This window comes from Alternaria triticimaculans (genome assembly GCF_023758025.1).
Source record: "Alternaria triticimaculans strain BMP 0046 chromosome Unknown scaffold_2, whole genome shotgun sequence".
NCBI classification, from domain to species: domain Eukaryota; kingdom Fungi; phylum Ascomycota; class Dothideomycetes; order Pleosporales; family Pleosporaceae; genus Alternaria; species Alternaria triticimaculans.
The window spans coordinates 2,504,154-2,530,458 of record NW_026055959.1 but is presented as its reverse complement, the minus strand read 5'-3'; the positions used below and the strand labels follow the sequence as shown (position 1 = coordinate 2,530,458).

At 53.7% G+C, this 26,305-nt stretch overlaps 11 protein-coding genes across 11 annotated transcripts; 7 read left to right on the top strand and 4 right to left on the bottom strand.

Moving 5' to 3' along the window:
- Positions 1–236: 236 nt before the first annotated feature.
- J4E78_002512 (uncharacterized protein) lies at positions 237–1,568 on the top strand (the record flags this gene model as incomplete). Its single annotated transcript, XM_049363158.1, has 1 exon — positions 237–1,568. The coding sequence occupies one exon, from the start codon at positions 237–239 to the stop codon at positions 1,566–1,568; it is 1,332 nt and encodes a 443-aa protein (XP_049225750.1).
- A 356-nt stretch (positions 1,569–1,924) lies between these two features.
- Positions 1,925–3,714, bottom strand: J4E78_002511 (uncharacterized protein; the record flags this gene model as incomplete). Its single annotated transcript, XM_049363157.1, has 2 exons — positions 1,925–3,528; positions 3,591–3,714. 2 exons carry the CDS (start codon positions 3,712–3,714, stop codon positions 1,925–1,927), a joined length of 1,728 nt encoding a protein of 575 aa, XP_049225749.1.
- Positions 3,715–4,530: 816 nt separating this feature from the next.
- J4E78_002510 (uncharacterized protein) lies at positions 4,531–5,795 on the bottom strand (the record flags this gene model as incomplete). Its single annotated transcript, XM_049363156.1, has 3 exons — positions 4,531–5,374; positions 5,446–5,699; positions 5,787–5,795. The coding sequence occupies 3 exons, from the start codon at positions 5,793–5,795 to the stop codon at positions 4,531–4,533; spliced, it is 1,107 nt and encodes a 368-aa protein (XP_049225748.1).
- A 598-nt stretch (positions 5,796–6,393) lies between these two features.
- On the bottom strand, positions 6,394–8,481 carry J4E78_002509 (uncharacterized protein; the record flags this gene model as incomplete). Its single annotated transcript, XM_049363155.1, has 4 exons — positions 6,394–7,380; positions 7,440–7,497; positions 7,546–8,239; positions 8,304–8,481. The coding sequence occupies 4 exons, from the start codon at positions 8,479–8,481 to the stop codon at positions 6,394–6,396; spliced, it is 1,917 nt and encodes a 638-aa protein (XP_049225747.1).
- A 1,170-nt stretch (positions 8,482–9,651) lies between these two features.
- J4E78_002508 (uncharacterized protein) lies at positions 9,652–11,985 on the top strand (the record flags this gene model as incomplete). The annotated part of the gene is made up of 1 exon (XM_049363154.1): positions 9,652–11,985. The coding sequence occupies one exon, from the start codon at positions 9,652–9,654 to the stop codon at positions 11,983–11,985; it is 2,334 nt and encodes a 777-aa protein (XP_049225746.1).
- An 881-nt stretch (positions 11,986–12,866) lies between these two features.
- On the top strand, positions 12,867–14,336 carry J4E78_002507 (uncharacterized protein; the record flags this gene model as incomplete). Its single annotated transcript, XM_049363153.1, has 2 exons — positions 12,867–13,158; positions 13,207–14,336. The coding sequence occupies 2 exons, from the start codon at positions 12,867–12,869 to the stop codon at positions 14,334–14,336; spliced, it is 1,422 nt and encodes a 473-aa protein (XP_049225745.1).
- Positions 14,337–14,855: 519 nt separating this feature from the next.
- Positions 14,856–16,664, bottom strand: J4E78_002506 (uncharacterized protein; the record flags this gene model as incomplete). The annotated part of the gene is made up of 1 exon (XM_049363152.1): positions 14,856–16,664. The coding sequence occupies one exon, from the start codon at positions 16,662–16,664 to the stop codon at positions 14,856–14,858; it is 1,809 nt and encodes a 602-aa protein (XP_049225744.1).
- Positions 16,665–17,922: 1,258 nt separating this feature from the next.
- J4E78_002505 (uncharacterized protein) lies at positions 17,923–19,458 on the top strand (the record flags this gene model as incomplete). The annotated part of the gene is made up of 4 exons (XM_049363151.1): positions 17,923–17,960; positions 18,180–18,400; positions 18,453–18,912; positions 18,966–19,458. 4 exons carry the CDS (start codon positions 17,923–17,925, stop codon positions 19,456–19,458), a joined length of 1,212 nt encoding a protein of 403 aa, XP_049225743.1.
- Positions 19,459–20,268: 810 nt separating this feature from the next.
- J4E78_002504 (uncharacterized protein) lies at positions 20,269–20,966 on the top strand (the record flags this gene model as incomplete). Its single annotated transcript, XM_049363150.1, has 2 exons — positions 20,269–20,431; positions 20,515–20,966. The coding sequence occupies 2 exons, from the start codon at positions 20,269–20,271 to the stop codon at positions 20,964–20,966; spliced, it is 615 nt and encodes a 204-aa protein (XP_049225742.1).
- A 387-nt stretch (positions 20,967–21,353) lies between these two features.
- J4E78_002503 (uncharacterized protein) lies at positions 21,354–22,286 on the top strand (the record flags this gene model as incomplete). The annotated part of the gene is made up of 3 exons (XM_049363149.1): positions 21,354–21,357; positions 21,453–21,496; positions 21,546–22,286. 3 exons carry the CDS (start codon positions 21,354–21,356, stop codon positions 22,284–22,286), a joined length of 789 nt encoding a protein of 262 aa, XP_049225741.1.
- A 269-nt stretch (positions 22,287–22,555) lies between these two features.
- J4E78_002502 (uncharacterized protein) lies at positions 22,556–25,825 on the top strand (the record flags this gene model as incomplete). The annotated part of the gene is made up of 1 exon (XM_049363148.1): positions 22,556–25,825. The coding sequence occupies one exon, from the start codon at positions 22,556–22,558 to the stop codon at positions 25,823–25,825; it is 3,270 nt and encodes a 1,089-aa protein (XP_049225740.1).
- Positions 25,826–26,305: the final 480 nt, after the last annotated feature.

The following is a 26,305-nucleotide window of genomic DNA, read 5'->3' as shown; positions in this document are numbered from 1 at the left end:
GGCTGGACCCGAGCAGCGGTGCCTAGATGTGGCAAAGTGCTGATATCCGGTGAAGTCGCGAGGCTTGTCTCAGATGGAGTCAGAGGTGACTCAGGCAAGTGCAGTCCTCAAGTCATACCTGCAGCGGATGGGATCCATGGATGCTTGGCGCGGAGAAGATGCGGAGGTGCAAGGCCGCGCTAAGACAGCGAGCATTGCGCGAGTGCGCCAGGCCATGATTCGAGCCACCTCCCACCATGTCCAAGGAAGATGAGCCTTCATACATCGACTATGAGGCCTTCCTCGATCCAGACTTCTCGGCGACGTCATTCGCCAACACGCTCGTCCTCTCGACTAACAACCCCTCCGACACCCCGCTAGATCTGTCAACACCGCTGTCGCGCGTGCTCTTCGATGTGCAGGAAGTCGACACACATATCGATACCCTGACCACCAAGTCGGCACTGCCGCTGCTGGAACACACACGAGACCATGCCGAATCGAGCGGACACATACTGCACGAGGTGGAAGGACAGGTTGCCAGCTTGACCGAGTCGTACAAGACGCTCGAGAAGGAGGTCATTGAGCGCTACGAGGTCGCTGAGCAGGTGCGATTGACAGCAGAGAGGCTCTGCGAGACTGTCAAGCTGGGTCGCGCTGTCGCGCGATGCCTCATGCTAGGCAGACAGCTCGAGGTGCGTATGTCGGAGCTGGGCGGTGTCGGCAGCGCAAAGAGGGAGGACCACAGAGCTATGGTACGCTCGGCAGACACGATACTGTCGCTGCGCCAGCTTCTGGCAGCCTCTAAACCAGGCGAGGAGGGCGAGGGCCTGGACAGGGTCAACGTGGTGAACACGCTCAAGAACGAGCTCGTCAACCCAGGCGAGCGCAGCATATCATCGCGCGCTCAGCAGGTAGTCAAGGAGTTTTCCATGTCCTCGCTACTATCCTCGTCAGGTCAAACATCGGCATCCACCTTTTCGCAAACCGAAGACACCAAGTCGAGAACCACGTCCGCGCTGCTCACCCTCTACCTTCTCTCGCCGCCATCGACCAAAACCACGACCGACACCTTCGAACCGACCCTTATGCTCAATGCGCTACAAGACTACCTCCAGACCCAACTGAAGTCATCCCTCGCATCCCTCGCGCGCGCCTTGGGCCAGCTCCCCACGTTAGACCGCACCCTCCTCGAGATATCCGCGCGGTGCCAAAACATCGTCGCACTCCAATCCCTCCTCGAAAGCATCAAGCCACCCGCATACCCCCTTCTCGACGCCTCGCGTACCCCAAATTTCTCCAACTTTCTCCAACCTCTCCTCCAAGCCCTCGATACTTCGTCATTACCCAGCTACTTCTGGAGGACGCTCGCCTCCAACATGGCGCCGAGAGTGCAGGAGCTCATGAACAAGGGCGGTGTGTCTGCGAGGACGCTGAGGAGTAACAAGACTGCTGTTGGGGACTCGGTGAAGGAATGCGTGAGTCGTGGTAGTCAGTTACCCGGGGCGTTATCGAACAAGGGTGTTGCTGTGACTTGGGAGAGGGAGGCTGCTGTCATGGTTAGGAGTGTGACGGGGCCGATTAAATGAATAGACACATGGATACTATGAGAAACCCCCTATGCGTAGTATCTGGAGGCATTGACGCATGTGACTCACAGGACATGTTCGTATCATCAACATCACATATTGTTGTAATCAGTTTCACGTCACGTACGATCGAAAGTAGGCTCAACAATGATGATGAAGATAAAACCGGAACTCCATTAGCTAACGCTACCCATGGTCCCAAGTAAGAAAACGAGAACCGTGTCATTCCCCCATGTAATCATAACCATTTTGTACGCATATACCTCAGCATGTATGAAAAGTGATCAAATGCTGAAAGGGGTACTGGTACACGTGAAAGCGCCGACATAACCAAAGAAACTCAGGAAGCGAGTCATTTACAACTCGTCCTTGACGCTTGAGGCGGAAGCCGAAGCCTCAGATGCCGCCGATGAGACGGAGTCGGTGACCTCAGAGGCAGCAGACTTGACAGACTTGGTAGCCTCAGAGGCGGCTGAGGAGGCTGAGTCGGAAGCGACAGAGGCGCCAGACTTGACGGTCTCGGTACCCTCTGAAGCGGCGGAAGCAGCGGAGTCGGTGGCGGAAGAGGCACTGGCCTTGGCGGATTCGGTAGCATCTGCGGCGGACTTAGCGGCAACTTCGGAGGCGGCCATGGCCTGTTCAGCGAGCTTTTCAGTCGTACCTTCGACGGCCTCGCCAATGCTGGCCTCAGCCTTGTGTGATCCGTTCTCCTGGATGAACTGGACGAGGTCCTCGACGGTGCGGGAACCAGAGTAGTCAACTGGGGAGTCCTTCTTGCCAGCGGGGAAGAGCTTGATGGTGGGGAAACCCTGGATCTCATCGGGAACGTCGTTGGCGGTGGCGTCAACCTTGGCGATGGTCACAAGCTTGGAGAGCTCATCGGAAGCGTAGAGCTGGCCGAGCTCCTCGTACTTGGGAGCAAGAGCCTTGCAGTGACCGCACCAAGGAGCGTAGAACTCAACGAGGACGTCCTTGTCGTTGTTGAGGACGACATCCTTGTAGTTGTGGGCGACGATGGTGGTGACGGGGCCGTCGTTGGACTCGGGAATGGGCTCAGACTTGATGCTGGGCTCGACCTTGCCAGCGAGGAAGTCGTCAACGAACTTGCCAATCTCCTTCTCGGTGATCTTGGCCTCCTGGTCGTAGGGGAACTTCTCGTTCTTCTCGGTGCGCTGGATAGCGAAAGCGGGCCAGGTGCCAACCTTCAGGTTGAGGTTACCAGCGTGCTGGCCGAAGGACTTGGCGTCGATGGTGGCGAAGTTGATCTCGCCCTTGTGCTTGAGAGCGAGGGGCTTCAGCTCCTTGGCGAACTCCTCGCGCTCCTCGGGGGTCTCAGCGAAGATGTATGCGAGAGGAAGGCCAGCGGCCATGTATCCGGCGTAGGTCTCGGGGCCGACCTCACCAATGAGAGGGGTAGAGGCGACCTTGGCGAAGTCGCGGATAGCGTCCGCGTCGAAGGTCTCGGTGAAGACGTCCTTGCCGTCGTCGAAGGACTTGTAGAGGACGAGGCCGGGCTGCTTGACACCCTCAGCCTTGGCAAGGGCGGCGTCGTTGGTGGCTCCGAAGAGGAAGTTGTCGCGGAGACCGTTGGCGACCGAGGTGAAGGTCTCGTTGGAGGCCTTGTCGTCGGCGGCGAAGTAGGCGACGAGGACGACCTTGTCGGCGGTCTTGAACTCCTCGAGAGTGTCCTTTGTGACGTCGGAGACGGCGGGGAGAGCCTGCTTGGTCATGTACGAGATCAAGCTGTCGGCCTTGCGCTGTCCACCGTAGGGCGAGACATTCTCGGGGCCGCGGAAGACCTTGAGGGTGGGGTAGCCCTCAACGCCGTACTCCTGGCACAGATCCTGCTCCTCTGTGCAGTCGACCTTGACGAGGGCGATGTCCTTCTCCTTAAGTGTGGTAGCCGCCGTCTCGTACTCGGGAGCAAGTGCTTTGCAGTGGCCGCACCATGGCGCGAAGACTGTAGGAATTGTTAGTTCTGCAATTATTTCTTTGAGTCTTGAGTAACTCAGGAAAGCTTACACTCTGCAAGGACGAGGTCGTTCTCCTCGATGAAGCTCTTGAAGTTGTCGGTCTTCAGTTGCTTGACATCAGATGCGGCGGCGACGGCCGCAAAGAAGGCAGCGCAGACAGTCGTGTACTTCATTTTGCTGTGCTTGTATGTGGTTGAAGTTGGGTAGGCACGACGAATTGGGGTAGAAGTAAGAGAGGACAGCGGTAGAGGAGCGCTTTATATTCCAAGTGGATGGCTGTGACTTTCGAGCAACTGTGTTCACACCAGCTTAGCGCTAGAGCGGCATGGTCCCTGCGCCTCCACCTATTTTCACCGCATTGAGAGACCACGTTGAACTTACCACCCACTGCACTTACCCGCCGCATGCCTGTACCCACCTTTGTCCAGCATTTCCCTAGTACTTTCGCCGCCGCCCCTCTACATCTCACTCACATCGCTTGGTCTCGCGACCGCTTGCAGTTAGCTTGCAGTTCCTGCCGATCCCAGTGCATATTATTAATCTGTGTTCACTTTCTACTTGCCATTCCCAACTGCGGCGAGTGTCAGCTTCTGAGGACAGGTGTTCCTTCACTCGGGTCATTCCAACCTGATTCACTCGGTGTGGCTCGTATCATTTCAATCGGCCCTCAACTAGTGGTGTACCCAGGTAGTCCTGGTAAATGCCGACCGACCCGTGGGGCAATCGCTTCCCTACTTGGCAAAAGTTCTAAAATGGGTTCGCTGGGTACTCACCAAATGTTCAAGGTCTGAATGGCTCGCTTTTTATCAATTCTGTTACATGGGGTACTCGCAATGTGTGCCGAGAGGAAACGTGGTCGTGTGAGATCTTACCGCGGAACGCTTCCGTTCTTATCTTATCTAAAAAAGCACATGGCCATCACTGCACGCGAGATGTGTTCTTTGAACTGTAATCAACAACGATATCAAAGTCAATTGATGATTACAAACCTACGCAGCAGTAGCGACCGTTTGACTTGCATCCTTCGCTTCATCTATCCCCGCTCCTTCTTTCAACTTGCGCATCCTCTCCTCCTCCTTCCTCTTCATCTCTTCTTGAATTCGCAATCGCTCGGGGATAACTGGTTGCCTCTTTCCAGTAATCTTGAACCCCTCAATCCGGTCCTTGCCCAACGCCTTCATGGTCTTGCGCTCCACCGCGCTGTAGTTTCCATCGACACGATCAAACACAAAAGGCTCCTTGACGGACACCGGTGGGTTGGTAATGACGCGGACTTGACGAAGTTGGTTGTTGGACGCTGAGTGCAGCATCAGCGGATGCAAAAGGTAGACGTCGCCAACTACACCGGTGGCTTCCACGAAAGCCTCATCGGGCATACTGGCAGCTAGGTCGTTGAACCACTTCAGTCCTTGCTCTTGAACAAACTCTGGGTTTTGCGCTCTTGGTGTCATCCTTGGGCTGACTCCGTCAGGATTCTCGTATAGATGTTTCGCCACAGTGGGGATGGCGGCAGGACAAATGTAGGTTCCACCACCGCCTGGAGCGATGTCTGACCATAGCGGGATGACCAGGAGCGCTTGCTCAGGTGAATCGAGGTAGTGGACAAAGAAGTCTCCGTCGACGTGCCAGCCAGGTAGCTCTTGAGGGCGTACCACTTTGTTGTGACCCTCTGGCGTTCCGAGGTTTACGATGAAGCCATCTTTCCAAGTCGATGCGTTAGAATCAACGCGGTCGCTGCCACCCACAAGGTTGCAAATTCCAGCCCAGGCTTTTGGTGCAAACTCTTCGACAGAGAATTCGTTGAAGAAGGGCATGTTTGTTCGCTCGGTGTGCCTGTATTCGGCATGTCAATGTCTGTTAAAGGCTGCACGTAAGAGACTTATAATTGAAGAAGAAAAGCGTACCATGTCGACTTGTCTTTGGGATCCATACCCAATCGCGTCCAGAGCGTCTCCTGTAGTCCTTCTGCTTGCTCTCTTGTGAAGCAGTTGCTCAACTTCAACCATCCGTTCTCCAGAAAGAAGTCGATTTGCTCTTGCGAGAGCTTGTATTGCTCCTCTGCGTTGGCCATTGTGTCGTATAATAGTTTACGTGAGTATTGTATGTATTGCGATGTTGTCTTCGTTTGGTCGATGTAATCTAATCGCAAGACTTGTGTCTGATACGGGAGACAAAGTCAAGCTTATATGTCGTGAGTGAACATTCAAAAACGTATTTATGCGCCTGGGAATGGATATCCTAATACCGCCCTCATGCGATTCCTAACGCCACCGACGGTAGGCGTAATGCTGCTAACGGCAGTAATGCCAATTTATCCGGTGGACGATTAGCCATGTGCCCGTTCAGGGTGCTACACGTGCCGTCCCCAGAAGTGCAAGCCCTGGAGATATCCTGCGGGGCAAGCTGTTTGGGGAAGCCGGCGGGGAATCCTCTCGTACTAACGAGAACATCGGAAATCCTAAGGCCCGCTGTTACCACGACCTAGACCGAGTAGGAGAAAAAGCCAGGGCGCTGCGAAGACTAGGTTATTTCCGGGTATTTCAACTGTCCGAGAGCCACCAGCAACGGCCCCGTGGTTGTCCTCCGCGGACGCGCAGTTTTTGGTTTATTGGCTACAAAGATCGCGGCAGGATTTTGGCAACGGGTAACGCGCTGCACTACGGCACGACGGATATTCTCCTTCGATGGGAGATGACTAATTCATGGGACTTGGAAGATGATTGCGATGATTGGTATGCATATTATTACATTCTACATACAATATTTACCCTTATACCCGCATCGTCCGTCGCGGAATAGAGCGCCGTTATTCATGTCATTACTGCGTCGCGCGCATTCAGGTCGCAGTCCCCCTAGTTTCCAGGCCACCAAATGTAGTTGTTGGTCTCCTCTGGCGTATCGAATACAAGCTCACTGCTCGAGTTTACTGGCCTAGCTGGGAAGGCGTTTGTCTCAATGTTCCAGACCTTCATGTCGGAAGCCTTGACAGTAGAGTTGTTGCCAGCCCAGATGCCGAATCCAGTGCTGTCGGTACGAGCAGGGTAGATACGAGTCGTAAGCCAGAAGCGGTCGTTGACAAGGACTTCTACGAGAGATCCGTCAACGAAGATGTCCATGTGAAGAGACTCGGTGGTACCGTTGGAGAATGTGTATGGGTAGAAAAATCCCAGCATGGTGTAGTTGGCAAACTCAACGATGGAAGATGAGTGCGAGCGGTCAACGTTGATGGTGTAGTTCTCTGGAGAATACCAAACTATAGTCTGTTCCTCGTGTCCGGGTGATTGGGCAATGACAACACCGGCAGGTCCAGTGAAGTCAGAAAGCGAAACCTGGAGGTGCATGTGGCTGCTCCCATTGCCGGAGATCGCGCCGGAGACACAGGCATTGTCGCCAGTCTCGATGACATGGGGCTCAGCTCCAGCGTGGAAGCCTTCCACAACCTCAGGTAGGGGACGAGCTCCTAGGGTGTATCCAGTGAAGGTACCATCACTGTGTTCTTCAACACGAGTGTTGCCCTTTGTAGTCAGACCGCCATTGGTGTTGACCAGGTCCTTGGTCTTGATGACGTACATCTCTCGAGGGATAGCCATGGCACCTTGGTAACCCATCTGGTTGATCGCAAAGTTGTTGCTCTCCTCGTTGGCCCAACCCCACTGGACGCGACGGTCGTTCTTTGAATCCCAGAAGCTGGTAACCGCGTAGAGAAGACCGGAGTCGATGGCGCCGCCCGACAGAGGGGTGAACTCAACAGAGCCGTTGTCCCTTCTGTTGACCTGGCCTTCATTCCACAGGCCCCATTGTGCACGTGGATGCCAGGTAAGGTTGCCGCCTTCAGTACCCTGTAGGAAGCACGAAGTCAGTACATGTGTCACATGTAGCCGCCACGGCCGGAACTTACCATTAGAACGTAGTAATGAACGTCGTCATCTTCATCGGTCAAAGAGAAAAAGTTCGATCTGTAAAATCAGTACACGAGCGATTGCAGCGAACGGATACTGGCTTACACTTCGAAATTGAAGCCATAGGTTCCGGTCTCAAGCAAAGAGCCAAGAGTCTCGTTCCTCTCGGGCTCCCACAGAGCGCCAAGGAAAGTCCAGTCTGTCAAGTTGCTGGCGGGAGCGCTGTAGAAGGGAATACGGCCACCGCCACCCTCGCCCTTGATGCCAGAACCAAGAACCATATACCAGTGGGGCTCCTCTTGTCCTAGAAGAGCATCCATCTCCGGCCAAGGCTCGACGAAAGGATCGCGCCATCCGGTAATATTCCATCCGCTGGGTGGCTCGGTCATAATAGGGTTGCCAGCATACTGCTCCCAGGTTTCGCCGCCATCGTTAGAGATGACGATGCTCTGGCTCTCAGTTCCCTTGATATAAGGTAAGGCCCAGTTTGTGGGGAGATACTGGACGGAGGTGTAGAAGGCGATGAGAGTACCGTCCTGCTGTCCTTGGAGATTGTAGGGCTGTGCCGAGCCTGAGAAGATGCCAAGACCATAGTAACTGCTGTTGTCGGAATCAGGAAAAGGACCGGTGCCAACAGACTGAGCCTGATCATCTTCCCAGCCTCCAACATCTGTCCAAGTAATCATGTCTTTGGAGGTTGCATGACCCCAAGAGATGTTACCCCAGTTGACATGGTTGGGATGCCACTGGTAATGGAGGTGATATCTCTCCGTGGCAGGATCGTACATCATTCCACATGCTACAGAGATAGAGGTACGAAGTCAGTATTTGTCTCACATGCACTTCGTACAGCCAAAACCTACGATCGTTGAGCCATCCTGCCGGTGCGGAGAAGTGGTACGTAGGGCGCCATCTTGTGAAGAGAGTGTTGTTGCCCAAGCCCTCGATGATATCGGCAGTCAGTACAGCTGGCACCTCCTGTGCGCCGACGGCGGAGAGGCTGCCAAGCGCAATGCTCAGGAGAGGAAGAGATCGAAACATGATGAGCTTGCAGATCGATACTCAAATCTAACAGCAGCCATGGGAGGTTTATGTACTTTTCCGCAGTAAACAAGCAGGGTCCACCAAGATCATTTGTGATCAAGATATTTGAGTCCAAGAGCTTGCGCCCCGAGCCTATGGTCTGGGCTGGCGCAATCCCGAAGCTGGGTGCAGTAGCTTGATGACGATCCCCGCAAATTCGGCACCAGCTCTCCATGTTCCCCACAATCGGTACTGGAAAGAAGAAAGTGTCGTTCTCGAACATGCATGGAGAGGCTGGTATGCGCCACTCGGTCATCTCTTGCACGTTTGCTAACGTGATGTGACATAGCAGCGAGTCTCGAAGTCCGGGAGACTCTCCGATGAAGCTCGTGATACCTGCGCCTGGTCCAAGTCGAAGAAGACTTTTCTTGTATACACGACGTGGCTTGGCTGGAAATTACCGACAACGGTCCTTAGTAAGTCAATGGGTTGTTGTGCTACCGAGTATTCTCCCGAGATCCAAGTATTACTGCGGGGATACTCAAGGGCTTGACTATGGAGAATCCGGACGACATCGGACTCTTTGGGGTAGCTTCGGAGCGTGCAGCCCACCCCATTCAAGGGAAAAACCGAACACCCAAGAGCCTACATCAAGATAAAAGCTTGCGAAGTTGGTGGCCTAACGGCGACGTAGGCTCCTAGGTGTTCAGTTTTTCCCTTGTACAAGGTGCAGCCCTTGCGCAGGAACGCTCGTGCGGAGGAACAAGCAGTCCCATGGAAAGGCGGCATGGAATGGGGTACCATAGATGTAGAACGCATACGCGCTATTGCGTGCCACGATACGTGGGCATGGTATATGCACTCCCCAGCATTTTGTATCTTCTGGAGGTAGTAGTGCAGAGTAGTATCATCTGAGACATACTGATGAGCAATGCATGTCACGGGAACATACGCGAGTGTATGGGTGAATGAGGTGGAAGTCGCGCTCTCGGGAGACCGTGGCGGGCCCGCGAGACGTCATTGCTGGCGGGCGAATCAGGAAGCTTCCCTTGGAGCCTCCACGTTTCCTTTCTCCCAGCACCGCCGCATCACGCGAACGCGACTCTTCCCCGGTTGTGTTCGGTCTCATCACCCTCAGATGGGGACACGCATTCCTTTCTAGTCGCCTTGCACCTTCACCACCGCACCATGAGTCGACTCAAGCTCTACGTCGCGGGCTCGGCCGCCATGGCCAACATTGTGCTGATGCGCGCATACTACGAGCGCCCCAACTTCTACTCGGCCGCCGTCTACATCTCCCAGAGCACCGGCTCGCTCATGTTCCTCGTCAATCTGATGCTCATCGTCGCCGCGAGCTTCGGCTATGGACTCCAACGCCTCTTCTACGGCCCCCTCCGCCCCATCGAGACCGAGCAGCTGTACGACAAGGCCTGGTTCGCTGTGAGCGAGACACTGCTGGCTATGACCATATTCAGGGATGATCTCGGCATGTGGTTCTTCGCAATGTTCCTCTGCTTGCTTGCAGGCAAGGTCTGGCAGTGGATCGGAGAGGGGAGAGTCGAATTCCTCGAGCAACAGCCTCCGGCAAACCCAAAGCTCTTCCACACGCGCCTCATGAGCTCCTTGCTATTGTCCGTTGCCTTCGACATCTTCATGATGCAGTACTGCATTGATTCAATCCTGTCAGAGGCACGGCCGGGTGTCATGGTCATGTTTGGCTTCGAATACGTCCTCCTGGCCACCGCATCGATATCGACCCTACTACGATACGCACTGTCGCTCGTCGAACTATACATTACACACCGCCAAGAGAAAGCACGAGAGGAGGCTCGTCGTATCGCAAGGGAACAAGCACGCCAGCAGGCTACAGCAGAAGGAATTGAAGCGCCTGCTGAGGCAGACGACGATGAAGACGAGGGCGACGTGCCCGGATGGGAAGAGAAGGGTCGCTGGGTATTCTACTTGGATCTCGCGACCGACTTTGTCAAGTCCTTCGTCTACCTGGGCTTCTTCGTCATTTTGATGACTTTCTACGGCATACCAATCCACATCATGAGAGACTTGTTCATGACGATCCGATCCCTCCTCAAGCGTATCCACGACTTCATCCAGTACCGAAACGCGACCCGCGACATGAACACACGCTATCCAGATGCGACGGCAGAAGAACTCGAGCGGGAGAACACATGTATCGTCTGTCGCGAAGAGATGCGGCCGTGGACACAACCAGGCGCAGACGGTGCACAGCCAGGTCGAAGAATGGACGAGCGACAACGGCCGAAGAAGCTCCCCTGCGGACACATCCTACATTTCGGATGTCTTCGTAGTTGGCTTGAGAGACAACAGGTGTGTCCCACGTGCCGAAGGCCAGTACTCTCATCAGCGACGACACAAACTACGCAACGCAACAATCAAGCCAACCCGGGGGAGCAAAACCTTCAGAACCGAGAGGCACTGCGAGCAATGTTTGGAGGAAATGCGCAGCAAGGTGCTGTCGGAGGGCAACAAGGACAAGGCCAGGGCCAGGGTCAGCAGCCTGCACCACAGGGTGGACAAGCAAATCCTCCAGCAGGCAACATGCGCGTGTTCAACTTCGGGCCATTTCGGATCGCTCTCGGGAACATTCGCGTACCACCAGGACAACAGGACAATGTCGCTGTGCAGAACGCGATTCAGCGATTGCGCGAGCAAGCCAACGGAAACAACGCGGCGCAGAATCAAGATCATCAAAACCAAGCACAGGGCCACACGGGCTTCACGCCATGGGCTACTCCCAACCTTCCCACCGGCCCCATCCCCGGAGCCGTCGCGCTGCATCCGTCAGATATTCAGTCCGACATATTGCGCATACAACAGAACATTATTGAGTCGATGCGGCATCTCAACGCACAACACGAGCAACTTGAGGTTGTCCATAGACTTCTTGCTGAGCTCAACAGGCTTCAGCAGGCTTCAGGCGTGGCTGCCGCGACAGGGCAAGAGCTACCACCTATTGCCCCATTGAACCCACCTAACATGAACTCGTTCGTACCGCAAGCCTACTTCGCCAGAGGGTCCGTTCTGCGACAGGGCGATCCCGGTGTGCCTGAAGGCTTGACGCTACCGGAAGGGTGGACATTGAGGCCGATGGCCCTAGCGCCACGGAACAGCCAAGAAAGCGCGACACGTCCATCCTCGCAACCTGGACATCCGGCGCCAGAGAGTGGCTCGATACCGCCTCAACTTCAGACAACACCGCCAGTAGCGGAACCTGACGCAGGGCCTTCGACGTCCGCTCCCGCGGCCTCACAAAACCAGCCAGCTTCGTCGACTCCTAACCCGACTACTTCCGATGAGCCCTCCAATCGTTCGCCGAAGCCTGCAGAGCCTAGCTCTCTCGAGTCAAGCTGGAGCTTTGGTAACGTAGGAGAGAGGACTGAGGCCGAAGGCTCAAGCTCTGCGGTCGCTGGAAGCAGCTCTGAGGGCCAGACTGCAACAAGACGGACTGTTACTGTTGAAGATGTCGAAGACGGTGAGCAGTAGCTGGACGATGGGCGATGACACTGTTACGGTTCTGTATTGCATAGCGAGGCGTTCGGGTTTGTTGATTATTCTTGAGCGACAGGGAGTCGCATGTGTCAATGGAGCACGACAGGGAATCCCTGCGAATGCCAATTCATCACACCGGTCGGTGCTCCACCGCGTTTCTCGAGTGTGTATTTGATTGTATCACCATCATTGAACAAAATAATGAAGCATGCCGTGTTAACCATTCATCTTGTATGCACCCCGCACGCACATGCTCTTCAACTCGCAGGAATCCAGCCCCCGAGACGACACTGGACGATGGTTTGATGCACATTCGAATGCACATGTACATGCACGCACTCGGCCCTCCACTACCAGACCCACAAAGCTTATCGATGCCGGCCTAGCCTGCCCCATCCCGTCTTCGCTTGCCGCTAGCGCGAAACACGTGTCCAGTCAAACCTCGACTGCCTCCCAAGACACCATATCGAGGCGGCTACGTGCAGGTCGTGAACAGCACCAGGTTGAAACGGCGGCCTAGGCGGTGCGAGGACGGTGGGTAGCACCCAGTAACAGCTGCAGGAACGCAAGCCCTGCGACACACTTGCAAGCCCTCGAGGGCGTGTGCAGACCAGGGTCGGGCTGCCAACGGAATAAGTGTAAGGGCCCCCGTCTTGGGCGAGCGTGTTAACGGCGACTTGACTCGACTTAACACGACTGAGGTTAACGTTGTGATTTGGCTTTTTGGATGACTCTTCATTCACTCTCGCTAATGGATGCTTAGACCGCACTTTGTTTATTGCAATTTTGTATACCTATCGTCCTTTTCTCTTCCCTTCTCTTCAGTTCCATTTTGCTTTGCATCTTTTCCTTGTTCGTTGTCTTGCGTTTTAGCGATGGCGGTCAAGTTAGACCATGCGCATGTTGCGCGTAGGCCTGAAGAGGCCGAGGTATCTACATGCGTCTCAGGCATCATAGAAGCTTTTCAAAATGGACTGGATATTTTCAAAAGCTTGCGCGAAAGAAGAAGAAAGCGCAGATCAAAGAGAGATACCGACACGCCTGATTCAACAAGTACTGCCGAGCACCAACTCTCAAAAAGCTTGCGCAGAGGGCCAGAGGAGGTGGCCGGAAAGTATACTGAATGCTACTACAGCGGCATCGGGCCGCGATTCGCAAAGGGCGATGGTAAGTACAAAGTCCACTTAACACATAAGCCGTACTAACGTAATGCAGCTATCGCGCACCAGTCACTCGCAGAGACATTGATCAAATTAAACACAGGCCTCGTTGCCATCATCGCAGCGTTCCTGAACCATGACGCGCAAAAAAGCGGAAAGGGTCACCTAGACATAGACTACAAGTCGTTGACCCACCTGTCCGACGCATCGCGGCGTGAAGCAATACAAAGCCTTACCCAGTTATATCAGCGACTAAGCCAATCTCAACTCCAGCTGCATAACATTGGCGCTCCACCGTGCCCGCGATGTGGCACAAGCAAACACCACGACTGCTCCTCTCGCAGCACTAGCCCTGAGAAGGAGAAGAAGAAGTCGAGCTCCACTCGTCAACGTTCCTCGGGTCATGTAGTCACACGCATGCCCATGAAGAACCGAAGCTCGAATGAACCCCGGCTCGTCGTCATGCGACCTAAGACCACCCGCAAGGGCAGCTCGTCGAGTAAGGAATCTTCTTCAGTGAAATCGCCGTCAAGTTCATCTCGCAGCTCTTCACCGCTGGCATCCCCTCAGCCAAAGAAGATCCAGATGGCTCCGCAGTTGCCCTTGTACGTACCTGTCGACCCATTCGAGCTCGAGACATCTGGTGTCATCAGAGGCACTCTAGGTGGCGCAGCACCAAAGGCCAGTAGTGGTGGTGTCAAAAAGCGCGTTGATTCCTTCGACGACCCGCGCGAACCATGGCCTCAAGAGAACGCCCACACAACTACCAAATCGCCCTCCCCAAAGCACCATAACGAGCCCACCCCCAAGCTCCCCACCTTTACCCCTACATCCCGCCGCTCACCATCTCCTGCTCACTCCAAACCTGCAGTCTCTTCCAAGCCTCCCCCAGTCCCGGAGAAACCCTCCTACCTATCCCCTCCACCACTCCTCGACCAGGCTCCAGCAACCCTCCACTTCCGCCGCCGCCTGGACAAAGCCACACCATCGAGCTATACGTTTGCTTCCGGCAGCACGAGACTGGGAGAGATACCCGAGAGACGCTGGAACATGCCCTTTGATTACCAGGAAGCCGAACGCCTCAACACTGAGGCTGCTTTGAATGGATACCCCAATGCGCCCACGGCAGATGCCAAGGACGCGAAGAAAAAGAAGCGTTTTGGCTTCATGCGACGAGGTGATTAGAGAATCATCTCGTCGGTGTTTGTTTTATGTTTGTACAACTGTTGTTCCTCTCTTTCCACGTTTTGTTTCTTGCGGGTCTGCTATTCGCTCTTGCTTACGGATGTTGGCGTTCACGCTGGTTGACTTTTCTCTCTACTCTATTGTTTTCATGGCGTTGGTCGGCATCTCTTTTCCTCTTTCTCTCTCCACTCTTGGTATCCGGCCCTGGGGGCCCGGTAATCACGGCTACGATTACGATTCTTTACGCTTTAACGACTTTGACGAGGATATACCCCTTTCTTTATTGGTTATACCCTTTTCTTTATTTGGTTGTTAACGGCGGCATCTATATACCCATATCTTGTTTTTTGTTAGCGATGTCTGCATATAGCAGATGCTCTTTGGATTACTTGTTAGTATGATTAATTTGGATATGGTTTTCGGCTTCTACAATTGAATTTTGTTTGGATTGATTATGATGTGCGACTTTTGATGGTGATGTTCAAGTAAAGTTCGATCTTCAAGAGGGCGTATGTGGTTTCATTCACCACATCGCCACCCTCCTCTACCCCTGCCCCTGCCCCTGGTAGACGCTACGTGTACTGGCGGAGGTTTCTTCCGCACGAGTCCGTCCTCTCCGAGTATCCAGCTATGTGAGTCGTTTACGATGTCTACCATCGTCTTGCCCTCAGCGTTGCTTGCGGTTCTCTCCGCACCTTTCCCTAATAGCAGATTGCATACTGCAGGACTGAACCCCACTAGGCGTTCAATTTCCGAAACTGACATGAGCAATGGGGTTTCCCCCTCCTGATTCAGTGCGTTCAGTTCAACACCGTGTTCAAGGAGTACATCGATGATTGATGTAATCCTGACTTCATCTCCTGGTTCAGTGGATTTGCTTGCGTAGTGTAAGGTGGTCATGCCAGACGTAGTTTTGGCGCATGCATCGGCGCCAGAGTCGATCAGATAGCGGACAAGCTTCTCGTTGCCAAACTGAGCGGCCCCATGCAGCGCTGTGGAGCCATCTGCAGCAGTGGTGTGCAGATATTCACCGTGGTTATGGAGTAGTTGTACTAGCTGTAGGCGTTCTTCATTACTGTTGGAATAGTAAGAGAAGAATTCGACTGCGAAGCGAAGTGGTGTCCACCCAATCTCGGTACGATCAGTCTTTCCCGAAGTGACATCATGAACATTCGCGCCGTTGTCAAGTAGCAACTTTACTATTGATATGTTGCCATGCTCACATGCTGTGTGAAGTGGGGTCTCTCCTTGAAGGGCCCTAGCAGAAACGTCCGCGCCGTTCGCGATGAGAACTTTTGCGAATGAGGCATTTGCTACCAAATGCAATGGGGTGTAGCCGTCCTCGTCCGTACCGGACACGCTTGCTCCGGCCTTGATGAGATCTTCGACAAGACTCGGGTCATCGTCCGCGTCGCGAATGATGCCGCAAAGCGGCGAAGTTTCATTAGGTGCAACGTGATCAACGCGCAGCCCGTTATTCAGAAGAAATCGTATAGCATCTCGCGGCACTTGCGGCATGTGCAAGCAAGCCCAAAAAGCTGTAGAGTGTCGACCTTGATGGTCGCGCGTATTGACATCAGCACCAGCTTTGACAAGACTTCCCATAATGCTAGCAAGGGGTTTGTCCAGAGGGCAGTATACGGCTGGTGGTCGGCATCGGTCGTCACAGTCGTAGTCGTATAGGGCGCAAATAAGAGCTTTTCCTAGGGCTGTCCCATTTCCGTTGAGGCGTACGGGATCTGAAAACCTTGTATGGTAGTAGTCGAGGAGCAGCTCAAAAGCTTCTACATGCCAACACAAGGCCGCTCTTTCCATGGCTAGCCGTACAACCTCTAGCCTGGACATATCAGAGAAGTCGCGAGTTCCCTGCTTCTCTAGAATCAAGGCAAGGCAGTCCACGTGATTCTTGGATGCGGCGATAAACAGCGCGGATGGCGATATACTGATATCGTGGTCGAGGAGCGCGGCTAATGCATTTGGTTTTCCCAGCCAAGCTGCAAGGTCAAGTGCAGACAGCGAAACTTGGTAGGCTGGCTCGATGTCCTCTTCGAGTGTAGGATCTGAACCAGCTTCCAAGAGAAGTTGCACAACCGATCCGTGATCAGCGCGTATAGCGAGGTGTAAAGGGGTACAATCGTTTCCGTTACGAGCGTCGATGTTCGTGGTGGCGGTTGTGTTGTTCTCTAGTATAGATGTGACCAGAGCAACATCGCCTTTGTAAGCCGCCGTGTGGATTTCGCAATCGCTATCGTGAAGTGGATATTGCTCCATCCACTTCCGGTTCTCCTCAAGTATAAGGGCATATACTTCGGCATCTTCGTTCGGCATGATGACTGATGACGAAGAGGTACGTGATGGAAGGAAGCAAAGTGAGATGTCGTATCCGAAGATGAACCCATGAGAGGAAGTCATATATCAAGGATACATAAACAAACAGTTTGTCGCCCTTCATCGCAAAAGGGCGCGAACATCTCGAATTCTGCATCCTTCAGGGCGTTCCATTGCGCGAATGGTTAGTGAAGGAATTCGGTAGATTACGTAGCGGAACCTATGGCCTGAGCGCGGTCGCTGCATGTCCTTCCATCAGAAGAATTCGCACATCTGCAGATGGAGTTGTGCCGCGGTTCTTTCCATGGTGAAGGTTCCGTCATCTGAGTGCGTGCGTTGTGGCTCGTGCGGGGCTCTGACTCGGGGTGTCTCACAGTCTCGCGGCAACAACCTCACTGCAACTCATCACTTTATCCAACCGAGCACTCGCGTCACTGGCTCTGAACATACCACCAACCTCTTGCAACCTCTTGGGACTTTCCACAAGCAGGTACTGTGCAACAATGTGTTGGTGTCGCGTCAACTGATACTAGCGCCTTACGCCCTTAGTTCCGGCTGGTGGGTTCTGTACGAGATTGCGAACTTTCTCGCGAAGAACATCAAGGCCGGATGATTGATGAAGCACTTCAGTTCAGAGCGCATGCGATCTTTGTCGCCCATATTCGCGATCCGATGTCTGCAAGGTACCCTCATGTACCCGTTCATGCGCGTGGAAAACCGCAGGAAGCTGCGTTTCAGATCTCCCAAGCCCCTTCAGGTCTGTATTGTGTTGACCCGACACGAACATCCCCTGCGGCAGAGTTGAAAACTAGATCTCGCTTGCAGCCTGCATTCAGGGCGAATATGCGCGTTTCATCCATGGCAACGGCCAATGTATCCTCCACTCACACACATGCCTCGGATATCCCCTCAATGCTTCGGAAGGTCAACCGGCTGCTACGAAGTGATGGCCCATCCAACACCAACAACAAAAGGTAATCAGGACTGCTGACGACGAATCAAGAACAGTTCTGCCTTGTTGTAATTGGTTCTATTGATTTAGTGAGCGCAAAGCTATGCGTTCGTCTAACGTCATACCAACGACAGGCACATAAGCTTATTTACATATACCCCAGAAACTCGGAAGAAAACCCATCTGCCAACTTGGGATTGCAGGTACCAACATGCGACCTGTCACAATGCATCAGCCTATGTGGTCTTCCCAGACACGTCTGATATCCCCATTATCCATTTTGGCGCGTTCCCCAGAGCTACCTCAATGGTTCAGATCTCCTCGACCAAGGTACATGCCTCGAGGTTAGCACAGACACGCTAGGTGCTTCTGCATCTCTGATACACTGGCCAGCCAGATTCCATGAACACATACCGCGCCGCAAAGATGACTTGCGGCGATAGTATTTGATGCTTGCCCCACCCACAGGATATCCGCTCAGTCGGCTCGTGGCCGTTCTTTCTACTTTCAGATTGCCGAATACGTGACTCTGGTAGTCATTTTGGCAGCTGACGGCTCTCTAGTTTTGTTATGAGTCTATCGCAATATACCTCGCCAGAGTTTCTGGCCGAAGATCGAGGCCCAACTATCAAAGCGACAGCCTGCCTGCTGATCTTTTTCTGCACATCTTTTGTTGCCTTACGTTACTACTCACGCTATCTCACGAGTACCGCGTTGAACATCGAAGATGTTCTCGTTCCTTTCGCATGGCTAGCTGAGGTGGGCCTTTGCATTGTTGGTATCGGTAAGCATGCAACGCCTTGAAGACTGCTTGCGCCAGCTAACATATCAATCAGTCATGGTCGAAAAAGCCAGCACTGGACGACATATGGCCTACATTGCTTCTACAGATCCGGCAAAGATATCCGAGCACTTCAAAGGCATCATGATACAAGAGGTCCTGCATCCAGCAGCTGTCGCATTCCCAAAACTCACCGTTGTACTGCTCTATTTGCATATCCTTACCAACAAGTACGAGCGCCTGGCTGCTAAGACGCTAGTCGTTCTCATTCTTTCTACGTGGATCTCTTTCACAGTAGCTGTCGGGTTCCAGTGCATGCCTTTCAGGTTCAATTGGGACAAGAACATTCCGAATGGAAGATGCTTCAACGTTCAAGTCTTCGCGAACAGCTCTAGCGTACCTAACATCGCAACCGATTTGGCCGTCTTGATACTACCTCTAAGAACAGTGTGGTGTCTGAAGATCAGTGTTGGAAGAAGAATTGGGCTGTTACTCATTTTCCTGACCGGAAGCGTGTAAGTTGCCAGTTGTACTTCTCAGGCCTTATTCGTAGCTGACCGATATATAGTGGTATCGTCGCATCCATAATTCGCACCGTCGTGTTCGCCCAAACCCTCGCGGAAGCCGGACCTCTTACAGATGTAACATGGAATCATGTTGCGCTCATAAACTGGACAATGATAGAGCCCGGCATGTATCTCCTCAGCGCTTGTGCCCTCTCGTTCAAACCTCTTCTTCGGATGTTTGCCAAGGCCCTCCATCTTCAGGGCTTTGTTACACATACAAAGTCTACTGTCGGTGTGACCAGAAGTCATGTCAAAAGAACATTCACATCGACCCACACGCAGCCTGAAGTCTTCGAGCTCGGGAACGTCTCCGAGTTTGGCAAGTTTCACCGATTGAGCGACGATAATGCGAGCAGTAGTACTGGTGGGATTGACGAGGGAAGGATCGAAATGACCGCACCGAAGACCGTTGAACTGAATACAGAGAGAAGACTCGACGATGAGCGTTGGGACCGCAGTGATGTCGCGAGCGACCACTTCGGGAGGGCGGTCTGATGTGTTAGCCACATCCTCTTTCTACGACTAGATGTTTAGATGAATGAATGTACTTTACATATCCTACTCATCAAGATGAAGCGACATCTTCGATGTGTGAGCCTTCACGTCAACCTATGAAAAAAACTAAACAGGCCTGCAGCCTACATCAACATGAAAACGTGCAAAGTAAGTAGCCTAACGTCGATGTAGGCTCTAGATCTGTTCATTCTTTTTCTTGTATAGAGTGCCTTTGTTCCGGACATGCGTAGTGGCTGCAGTACGGAACAGGACCGCTACCGATGCTGAGACCCACCCACCCTTTCGTACCTGGCACGGAACAAACACCATCGGCAAGACGGCATCTTCTCACATGGAATGCGTGTATGCGAGTGCCTCTCGGACTCTGTGCACACCGGCCCCGAAGGCAGCTACCGGGAGAGATCGATCGGGCGCGTCTTAGCGTGCCGCGCACCTAACGCGAATTAACAACATCGTCATGCATATGTCTAGAATGCCTCCACCTCCACCTAAAGTGCCACCAGCCCACCCAACGCGCTCCATCACGACGTCATGTTGCTTATGAGGCGTCCTTCGACCAGCCACATGGGCTCGCGTCGGCGTGGAACATCCGCTGTTACTTGACCCTCTGATCTCACCGTTACGTCCACGTACATATCACGAGCAGCCTATACCAAGATGTCTGCTGGCCCTCGACTACTTGTACGCTCTGCACGAACAGCTCTACCCAGGATTCAACTTGCAACTCGCATTACAACACCCATTAAAACAACTACTCCTCGATACTTCTCCACTACACACATCTCCAGAATGCCGGACCAACTCAAGGCTAGCGAGGTCAACTCCAAGACCGACCCCTCTGTCGCGAAGCAGTACGACGATGAGACCCCCAAGGATCAGCAGATCAAGCAGTTCTTTGAGATGGTAGACGGCAAGAAGATTTGCATGCTCAACACATACCGCAATGGTGTTGGTATGTTTACCCCTACATTCCTCCACTTTCAAGCTCCATCCCCTCAGTTCCATCCCACGTAGCTCTAGACTAACCATTGTCAGGCCCCGTCGGTCGCTCCATGGCCCTCGCCCGCCGCGACGGTCCCGACTTCCTCTTCCTCGCCAACAACCACTCGCAAAAGTTCAACGACTTGAACCAAAACAAAGAAGTCCAGATCTCGTTCCAGGACCTGAAGACACAAGAGTGGGCCTCCATCACAGGAACTGCCACAACAACAGACAACAGCGACCCCCGCATCAAGGAGGTATGGAGCCGTGGCGCTGCAGCATGGTTCGGTGATCTCGGTGATGGCAAGCATACTGGTGGCCCCGAAGACCCCCGCATGACTCTGATTGAGATCAAGAGCAAGTACGTCTCGTACTACGTCACAGATGTCGGCCTCTTGGGTTACGCAAAGGAGATCATCAGCGCGAACGTCACAGGTGGCGTTGCCAACACCGGCAAGCTGAGGGAACTCAAGGAGGCGGATTTGGAGAAGGCCAGGTCGATGTAAGTGCACATAAGCACTGTTAATGTAATGGGGATATGTTGAGATCTTGGTAGATCTCCATCGAAGCTATGAAGGCTTGCAGATTTACAATAATAACCATATTCAATGACACATGCGCGATGCAATGTACTTCGAAAATGTATGTGTAAAAAGCGTGATGTGCAAAGCAGAACAGACATTGAAAAGCCTGGAAGCAATCACCGTCCATACATGCATGTGCGCTTGACGGAATGTGCCAACGAGCTTCCGAAGGTGGATAGCTGCGATTGGAGGCTACCCCACTTTCGTCATGGCCACGACGTTTGATGATGATGTGATCAATCCATGTATATGGCGTCGAAGTCCGCAAAGATGGCGATCGCTGCTATATAGCTTTTGAGGGGTCGCCATATGCGTAAGAGCACACATTCTGTCAACAGCTACATTATACTTGTACAACTCTGATAACTACCATCGCTACTACCATGGGCAAAGATCATCCTGACGCAGACCTTCATCCTGAAGCGACAGGACTTGCAGCAGCGACAGTCAAAGTAAGTAAACGCACCCCTACAGTATCTTCTTCGTTGCTAATATTCGAAGGCTCACTCAGCCGATTGCCCCCTGAAACTGTACTCGGGATGGTTCTGTCCCTTTGTGCAGCGCGTATGGATAGCGCTGGAGGAGAAGGGTATACAGTACCAGTATATTGAGGTCAACCCGTACCACAAGCCACAGTCTCTGTTGGATCTCAACCCCCGTGGTCTAGTCCCAACGCTGCAATACCAGAACAAGCCACTTTATGAGAGTACTGTTCTCTGCGAGTTCCTGGAAGAGGCATTCCCTCAGCACACACCGCACCTGATGCCGACGGATCCCTATCAGAGAGCTAGAACGAGGATCTGGACAGACTATGTAGGCAGTCGCATCATCCCTGCCTACCACCGTTTTCTGCAACATCAGGGCGATGGCTTGGAGGAGAAGCAGAAGGAATTCTTGAACCATCTCAAGGAATTCACACGTGAGATGGATGCTGAGGGGCCATACTTCTCAGGCAAGGACTTTGGACTTATTGACATTGTCCTGGCCCCATGGGGAAATAGGCTGTGGGTGTTCGACCACTTCAAGGGTGGGTCGGGCATTCCCGATGAAGGAAAAGGCGGGGAGGATGAAGAGGTCTGGAAGCGCTTCAGGAAATGGCTATCTGCTGTCGAGAGCAGGAAGAGTGTCAAAGAAACGCTGAGCGAGAGGGAGCACTACTTGCCGATCTATCAGCGGTATGCAGAGGACAGAGCACAGTCGGAAGCGGCCAAGGCCATCAGAGCGGGTCGGGGCATTCCTTAGACGTACAGCATTGAATGGTATGCTATGGTAGCGCGTCATGCCTAGTGACGTCAAGTTGGTGATGGTCGTTCGGATGTTTGGCAGGGCTGCTGTTGCCCGGTCGACGCTGTTGATAGTGTTGATAAACGGGACCCGCTTGCCGCGCCACAACGGGCTAAGCGTGCACCCACGCAACTGATCCTGAACGCACTTGGACGAGGATCCCTCATAACCTATATGCGCCGGCGCGACAACACATTGCCAGCAGACCGACTCAACTACCCGCCACCATGTACGGATACACGGCAGGCACTCCCTGCCCGGCGCCCTATTCCTCCACGGGCAGCTATTACAGCGGCTATGGCAGCCACTACGCGCCTTCCTACTTCGACGACAACAACACGACGGCCAACCTCGAATACACAACCGAACTGAAGCCCCGCCAGGCCAAACCGCGACGACCGATGCGTGCCACACACAAGCCTGCCTTCAACCCCTCGCTGGACATCTTCGAGGATGTCGCGCAGGAGGAAGAGCAGCAGCAAGCCGAGTTTGCGGTCAAGAGGAGGAGCCGCGCCAGCGTTGTTCCCGCCGCTGCGAGGACAAAGAAGAGCACCATACTTGCGCACCCCGCGCAGAGAATACCCAAGGCAGTCGCGCCTGCCCAGGAACCACAACCGGAGAAGCCGCATCGGAGACGTGTCTCGCACGCACCTAGCGACAGGCATGCGACGGATGTCAATGCGACTGTACGGCTACAAGAAGACGTTTTGGAGAGGAAGGAGCTCAAGAAGCAGGCCCCTAAGAAAGACCTGCGACGGAGGACCATCTACATACCGTCTGATGACACGTCAGTCTTCACCATCCATCCGGGACAGCCTACACACGCGTCGCGCAACGTTCGGGAACCGTCACCAGATATCGGATTGGATCTGGTAACACTTTCTGAGGAGGAAGGAAACAACCTCATGCCAGCGTTGAAGAGGGAGAAGAAGCTACCGCGCAAGTCTCTGGCTGCACCACCGAAGCGAGGTCCTCTGAGTACCGCATCGCGCTCGTCACAGGGTTCGTCCTTCTCGAGTGACGTCGTGGGCTCAGGAGGAGGAAAAGAGAACCTTCCACCGGGCATGGAAGCTGTCGAGAAGAAGAAGAACGGAGTACACATCGAGATCAACTTCACCAAGGCCGATGCAAAGAAGCCCGACGCAAAAGCACCCAAAGTACATTTCAACGCCCCGAAAGAGCCCGAACGGATATTACACACCAAGAAGAGGCCCGAGGGATCCCAGAAACGACCACGGTCGCACGTGGCTCAAGACGATGCACCAGCAAAGGCGCTCAAGGCAAGAGCAGACGGCACTGCCTCTGCCGCAACAAGCAGGGCATCTTTGAGGACGACTATAAAGACGGAACGAGCGAAACTGGCCAAAGCGAAGCGCGCACCACTATCTTCCTCGCCCTTCCACACCGACAAGTCGCCACCCACAGCTCTGCGTCGTCAGAAGACTGGAAGTGTCGCGAGCAGTATCACCATGCTGCACGAAGTGGGCCAGCGACCGCAGTCAAGAGAGAAGTACCCAGTACTGCAAGAGGATCTGGCTCAGCCGGAATTGTACGAGGACAACTGGCTCACCTACCAGGAAGTCGCCATCACCCAGCTTCTCAACTCCGTGTTTGACTCGGCGGCCAGGGACCCGAACGCAGAACAGAGTCCGGAGGAGATGCGCAAGAAGATGCTTGCCATTTACCACGATCCCGCAATGCCATCACTCCACAAGCGACTACAGGCTTCGCTTCAGTTCGGCGCACTCAGCATACCGAAGGACCTCCTCGCTCAGACACTTAGACTCAAGGACGACGTCGGACTGCGCAAGAAGTTCCTCAACCTGTGGACGAAGTCATACGATCTAAACGCACTACGTGCCGCGGCTGAGACTATTGTCGGTCGCCAAATTACAACGCCCTGCCGACTGTCCACAGGCTCCACGTGCTCAGATGATGGCTCTCGCCAGTATCGCGCGGAGCGCCGGGCGATCGAAAGCTTCCTGTCCGCTTTTCTCATCAAGAACGAGGACGCTGTCCGGGTCAAATCCGGAGGTGGTAGCATTGCAAGCCTCACACGCGGCGATGATGACTTTGGCTCCCAAGGCTGGTCGTGGCGGCGAACTGCACTGCGAAGTCTGATGCTGGTTCTCATCCTCGACCAAGCGAAGACAACGGACGCTCTGCCAGGCTGCCTTTTCCAGACAACGTCATCATACAAGACGTCTGTGGAGGTCCTCCATCAGCTATCGAAGATGCTGCTACCTTCGCACGGCGACATTACTCGGCCCCTAAACCACCTCAACTACAAGGTCGAACATGTTCAGTATCCACTACAGGAGTACACCTATCAGATCGACAACATCGCCATCGACCTCCGTGATGGCATCGTGCTCACTCGTCTTGTAGAGCTACTACTCTACCCGTCTACCACTCTTGGAACACAGCAGGACGACACCGTCACTCTTAGACTACCCAGCGGTGAGCTTCTCAACAGCTCCCTCGACCCTTCGCAGAAGGACACCTGGGTCCTTTCCCAACACCTCAAATACCCGGCCATTGGCCGTCCCCAGAAGGTCTACAACGTCCAGGTCGCCCTGGCTGCATTGAGCAATGTGCCAGGCATGCCTAGCGCAGCGGTCAGCGGCATCCGAGCCGAAGATATCGTTGACGGACATCGCGAGAAGACCCTTTCGCTTCTTTGGTCCCTTGTCGGCAAGTGCGGCCTTGGAAGTCTTGTCGACTGGCCGCAGCTGGTCAAGGAGACGGAGCGCTTCCGCAACCAGTGGTACAGAGCTCGAGACAGCTACGAGGGACGAGTCCTCGATTCTGAGAACGAAGAAGAAGAGGCATCTGAGCTGGACGGCATGGCATACCACAAGCGTCTTCTTCTTTCTTGGTCCCGCTCCATTGCTCGTCTCCATGGCTTGCGCGTCGCAAACTTGACAACGAGCTTCGCGGATTCAAAGGTCCTAGAGGTCATTGTAGATACTTACTTGCCTTCAAACCTGACCATCTCCACTGAAGGAAACGGACGTCTGGGTCTGGCAGCAAAGCTCAAGGCCGTCGGCTGCTCAACCTCATTCATTGCGCTCTTCACGCCGCAGCACAACACCGCTCGCTCCATCCCAAGTCGAGACTTCACCCTCCTCACACTGTCCTTCCTGGCTAGTCGCTTGTTGCCACTTGCTCGTACACACCGCGCCGCATCGACTATCCAGTCAGCTGTTCGTCGTTTCCTCCTCCGCCGCCAGATCAGTACTCGCATCCAAGCCATGAAGATAGCGCATGAATGCGCTGTAGTAGCACAGGCTCGACAGAAGATGGTCGATGCCGCCACAATCATTCAGCGACGTTGGAAGGCAATCCAAGATGCCCGACGTCAACAACTGGAAAGCGATGTCCTGGCTTTCCAGGCCTTGGCCAGAGGCTGGGCTATCAGGCGATGGGTCCGCCGCATCACCGCCGGTCGCGTTGGTGGGAAGGAGAAGGTTAGGAGGGTTAGGGGTGGATGGTGATCTGCAGGATGCTGTATACTGATGTTTCACACGCTCTCAAAGGGGTGAGAAGAGGAGATGGCAAAGTTGGACACGAACCTGATTACGACGGAGTTGGCGAATTGCTCTATTGTTTTGCGCGAGGCGTTTTTATTATACCTATGCACGGCGTTGCAAGCATGCTTTCCATCATTCATCGCGCTCGCTAGATACCACTTACAGATTGTCTGTTCCATTTGAATCTTGATACTTGTATCGTCTGAGCACTCCACTTTTGATGTTCATTTGCACTTGTCACAGTGAATGTAGATATATATATGTGCCGGGTTCTGAGTCGTTGCTAAATAAGATGTAATCTTCTCAGCTGTCCACAGATGTTCGTTTGGGCAAACCACGGCATCTGACTCTCTCGAGATACTGAGCATAGCGGGCAACAGGTATCGCTCAAACGTACTTCATTCGAGATCATTCATGCGATGATATAGCTGTGGTCAACTTCTG